Genomic DNA, 5,169 nt, shown 5'->3' with positions numbered 1-5,169 from the left:
CTGTTACTTATACTATAGCAATGTCCAAAGACCCAGTCTCCATCGCCATCCCACTGTTTTAATAACTCTACTTCAAGAGTCAGCTAGAGATATATGGTCCTCCTCCAGAAAAGTTCATAGTATAAGCCTATCACAGCCTGACAGGCATAGCAGTACCAGACCAACACAGTTGCGCCGGCAAAAGCTGCTGGTGCAGATGCAACTTTATTGGCAAAGCTATGTTTTGTACTAGTCTAGCTTATTTTACTACTAAAAATGGTTTCACTATGCCAGAACTAAGTACAACTTTCCCAGAAAGGCAGGTGTCCAAAATAGTGTCCAGTACTTCGCCTGGTTAGCGTGCATCAGTCCAGCACTCCTCGTTTAGATGAAGCCTGAAACAGAGATAAGAAAACAGCCAAGGGAATGAGATCCATCCCGTGTGATCAGGATGAGGGAAACACTTGCCAGTCCTATTGTCTCTTTAAAGTGAAGTGCATATTTTGTCAGTCGCAGAAGTGAGTAGGCTCAGGGAGACGTGAAAGGGAAATTCACGCTGTGGACCAGAGGAAGTGGCCAGCAGAAAGCAAAGTGGTCAGCAATAACAAGTTCCTGCCATTTTCCTTGCCTTCATTTGGGAAGATAACTTCTTACATCTAACAACCTCTTCTGGTCCTACTTAGGTGAGTTTTCTGTTGCTTTTTGGGTTGTGGCTTTCCTCTTCTCTATCACCTGCCTCTCAGTCTTCTCTTTTTTTCTATTTGTGGTTTTAGCACACAGAGCTAAGCAGCATATCTAAATCTTGGAAGCTCTCTGCCCTTTACCAGAGTACTGCCAACTTGTCTTGGAGACAGAGGAAGATTTAAATGAACCAACAGCTGCTCGGTGCTATGCAGCCAGGGCACAGGCCCAAAGCCTGAAACAAACCTGGTTCAGTACACAACTAACAGCAAGCAAGTACCCAGATTCAAAATTATGGGAACAGTCTCATGTCTAACTTGCCCCATCGGCTGCCTTCAACTGGAGGCAGAATGCAAGCACTTTGTGAGATGAAGTTTTCCTTTCTGGAGTCCTTGATGGCACTCGCAAATTGTCTTCAAAACCATATCACAGAACCTAAAGATCATGAAAGAAAGACACTGGGGGAACAGCTACCACCTTGAAAAAGAGGGCCTCCAGAACTGAACACAGGATCCTACAACTTGAGCTCAACAGCCAGGTTCTGCACATGGAAACCATACCAGACTCACACTTCAGTGGATCAGGCACATAACACGCACAGAGCAGTGGCTTGTTTCATTTGGATAAATAAAAAGATGTCTCAAACATGCAGGGACAACTACAGTTTGAATGAGAACAAGCCACCGCACAGGAGCTCAGAGGGGTACACACAACAAATGCTGAGCAATGGGTTACACAAATTTGCTTGGAAATTTAGTGTAACACCATAGCTCTCTTCAGAGCAAGGTTCTCAGATCTGGTCCTTTCAAATATGACACTTCCTTTCCAAAATGTGATCCTCCAACTCAGTTTGATTAGGTTCCAGAGTTACTCAAGTGTCAGGCTGTCATGTTACTATATTAATGCTTATCTTCAACATAAAGGTATCAGGCTGTATGCCAGCACAAGCCTTCCTAAAGCTGTTTAGAAAAAAAAAAAAATCTCTCTGAAACGTGGTGGCATTCAAGTAGCTGCCCACGCTTGCGCAGTTACTTCTCATCTGATACCCCAGTCAGAACTGCAGTGGTATCTGGTAAATATGACTGAACACCATCTCTATATGCATAAGATATTTATAAAGTTAACATTAATAATCTTTCAGGACACACATGGACAACATGCGCAAACAGAGTTTGAAGCGTATGAACCTTACCAGTTACCAGAACTGCTCTGAGTGTCTATGAAGTCTATGGTCTTTCTAGACACGTCTGAACTCAACAAAACAATTGCTATAACAAGTTCAATAACCACTTAGGCATCCCTAAATACTTTGGGCTCCCAACACAATTAAAACATGGACCAAGTTTTGCAAGCATTACGTTTAAGACTGGTACTGCAGTTTCTTGGAAATGGCTGCTTGAAATAGCACAAGCAGCAGAGAAAAAAGTAAAAATGACTGTGTGAACTAAGGGTTTAACTCAGGGCCTGCCAGGCCACTCTATCCGGCCTGCCGGATCCCTAAAAAATTTAGAAAATTAATATTCATCTGCTCCTGGCTGCACGCCTTGATGGCTTGCCAAAACTCAGCAAACAGCCTTCGGCGCTAACTAAATGCCCACCTCTAGTTAACTCCTTTAGACGGGATATACAGTTCTGCTTGTAGAGATCAGTTAGAGGTTCCAGCAACAATGGCAGCAAAGAGTAGATCATCTGATGTGGAAGGTATCCCTGCTTGATACTGTCCTTACCTGAAAGTTATTCAAAAAGACACAATTGTAAAAGATTCTTCTACCTGAATCCTAGCGGAATAAACAGAAGATGGCAATAAGCCTGTACAGGCAGCCGAGTTTCCTGAAGAGTTGCCACAATGCTTCTATTAATCCCACAAAAGGCCTGTTAGCTCAATAAAAAGCTGTGTATTGTGGTTGGTTTTGTTCACATGAGTTTTCCTGGAATTAACAGACACTAGAGATCATATTGGGAGGACCACATCATGCTGTGAAACCACTGAAAAGAAATGCTCTTGTATACATGATCCTTTAAACATATCCACAACTTTCCAATATGTACGGATAGAATGTGGCCTTGGGGACAATTTCCTTTAAAAGCTTTTCTCTCTTTTCAAGGCCTGCCTTAGTTTCCCATGCTTGTTGATGTTGAAGTTTTGATATAGTATATAAAGTCCACACTCTTGCCCAATAACATTTATAAAAGATTTTTCATGAAGTGCTTCAATTTAATCTAGTAATAAAAGAATGCACAAGCTAATCTTCAATGACTCTTTATGCAAGACAACAGCATATTTAATTCTGTCATCCATGTCCTATAGTGACATTGGGGAGCCTGCAAGCTGAAGGTTAGAGGCAAAGGAAAGAACCAGCAGAGCCAATTTATGGGGCTCATGGGGCTCTTCCTCATTCTGAGGGAGTTCTTCCTGATCCTGGGAAGGAGACAGACTTGTTTTGTAAAAAATTTTGTAAAATGGTTTTCTGCAACTCCATGAAGCCAGCTTCCTAAACCATCACATTCCAGTTCCAAAAGTGGCTCCCTCCTAAAAACTAGCTGGGGTCTCAAGGGAAAAGCACTCATACCAGCACTGCAGCACATCTCCTAGATCAGAACACACAGTCTCGTCTGCCCTCGAAAAAAGGAGCAGAATATTCCCTGCACACATCTAACAACAAGCAAAAGCAGAGACAGACAGAACCTGAACATATCTGTAATCCAGAACTAAACTACAAGCAAACACCTGGGGACTCCAGTTCAGCTCAGTTCAACAACTGCTTGCTTTTCCCAAGAATACTCATTCTTGACATGGAGGTTGCTTGCAGACAAGAAAACAAAAACAGTGCTTTACTCTTAAGCTCAGTGCGCCCATACACCAAGCCCAGCACATACCTGGAAGAGGCATCACGTTAGTTTGACCCAGGTTGCACAACGTCTGTATAGATCAGGCTGATTGAATCAGCTATTAGATAAAAGTGCCAAAAAGCCCTATACAGACGCTGCAGAGCCAGGTCAAACCAACATGCTTCCTCTTCCGGTATAGCACTGTTTTTTGGTTGCTTTTTTTTTTCTTTTTTAAATCTGCAAGCAGCCCTAAAGACAACATAAAAATGGACCTACCAGAGATAACTTGGCTGTCTCTACTACACACATTTGGTGGAGCAGACAGATATGGTTTCAAACAGACCACAACTTAAGAGGTTCGAACGTGGTGAGAAAACTTACCACTTCGGCCAAAAATTTTTCTACATGGGAAGATCATTATTTTGAAGCTATGTATGACACAGTGCTTCACAGCAGAGAAGGAAAAGGCAAGAGCCTGAGATCAGCAAACTTCACCTCTCATCTTTTCGACCCTGTGGATTAAAAGGCTTTTGGCTAAACGTTCAAAGGGCTATGAGAAACCAGGATATGCCGTCTTTGCTTAGGAGCCAAGGAAACACCCGAGCTTACTGACAGAGAGCTAGCATATCCCACTTGGACTGCAGGAGAAACAGAGCACAGCACAGAGAAGTGATTAATAAGGTTCAAGTTCCATCAAAGCCAGCTCCCATGATAGTATCAGGAACTAAAGCCAAGCAAAACCGACTTAAAACCAAACTTATTGCATATTTTGTTTCATCACAAACAAGCAGTTTCCTGCATTTTAAAGCTAAAAATATTACTGTCCATTATAACGCTCCTCAAATCATTTGATATAGCAGGGTTTAGAAGTACTATGGAGGTATGAATACAAGAATGATAATGTAGACTGCAGATTTTTCCTCAACTTCAGGCTTATGTAACAAACAGCAATAATAGTCTCTCACCTGTCTAACTCAGAGCTCTGAGCACACCCCCCCCCTTTTTCTTTTCCTATTGTAAAAATAAACAAATACACCTCACTTTGGGATACATGTTTAAGTAATTAAAAAAGATGACAATTAACAATCAAAGGAAATGAAATGTTAATTGAATTCCAGTTTGCTGTTTTTCTTGAGGCTTTACCACATTACGGTTTTAATCCAGTATCCGCTGAAGACAAGGGAAAATGTCAAACTGGTTTTGCAGGCTTGGGGCAAAGTTCATGAGAGGTTACCCAAATGGCTAAAAAAAAGGAAAATAATTTTCCACATCTGTTACCTGCTTCTCCAACCATTATGAGTTTAAACGCCCTCTAGATTAGAATGAAAAATTGCCAAAACACCAGTGGGAAAACTAATTGGATTTACAATGTGAGAGAAAGTACAGGACAGCTGCTTAACCATGAATGGGGAAAAAGGACTACAGCTCGTTTGGGATGGGGAAGGAAGACGGGGGTGGGGGGGGCAGTTACCTTTTCTTTCCTGCATGTTAAAAAGATAAGCCAGAAAATTTTAATTATTGGTACAGGACTGAAAGAGAAGCCTTGCTATGGTCCATATTCTACGACTTGCCCAGAGTAATTCTAACAGTTGGTGAGACCGTGCTGTGCAAGTACAGATGGTGGGAGGGTCCTGAAATTCAGGACCTTTGGAAATTGGTATGCTCGCTGAGTATTAAAAT

At 41.9% G+C, this 5,169-nt stretch overlaps 1 protein-coding gene across 1 annotated transcript in view; it reads right to left on the bottom strand.

Annotated features, from left to right (window-relative positions):
- The window catches only part of LOC109311374 (protein SHQ1 homolog), a 48,518-nt gene extending 44,968 nt beyond the window's left edge, over positions 1 to 3,550 (bottom strand). The window contains exons 1-2 of the mRNA XM_019536990.1: positions 3,538 to 3,550; positions 2,259 to 2,387 (exon numbers count right to left, since the gene is read on the bottom strand). Coding sequence (XP_019392535.1) covers positions 2,259 to 2,387; positions 3,538 to 3,550 — 142 coding nt within the window. The remainder of the gene's footprint in view (positions 1 to 2,258; positions 2,388 to 3,537) is intronic.
- Positions 3,551 to 5,169: the final 1,619 nt, after the last annotated feature.

The sequence above is a fragment of the Crocodylus porosus genome, unplaced genomic scaffold (assembly GCF_001723895.1).
Source record: "Crocodylus porosus isolate Cpor-Errol unplaced genomic scaffold, CroPor_comp1, whole genome shotgun sequence".
Lineage (NCBI taxonomy): Eukaryota > Metazoa > Chordata > Crocodylia > Crocodylidae > Crocodylus > Crocodylus porosus.
Note: the sequence above shows the minus strand (reverse complement) of the source record. Positions and strands in the feature narration are given on the sequence as shown.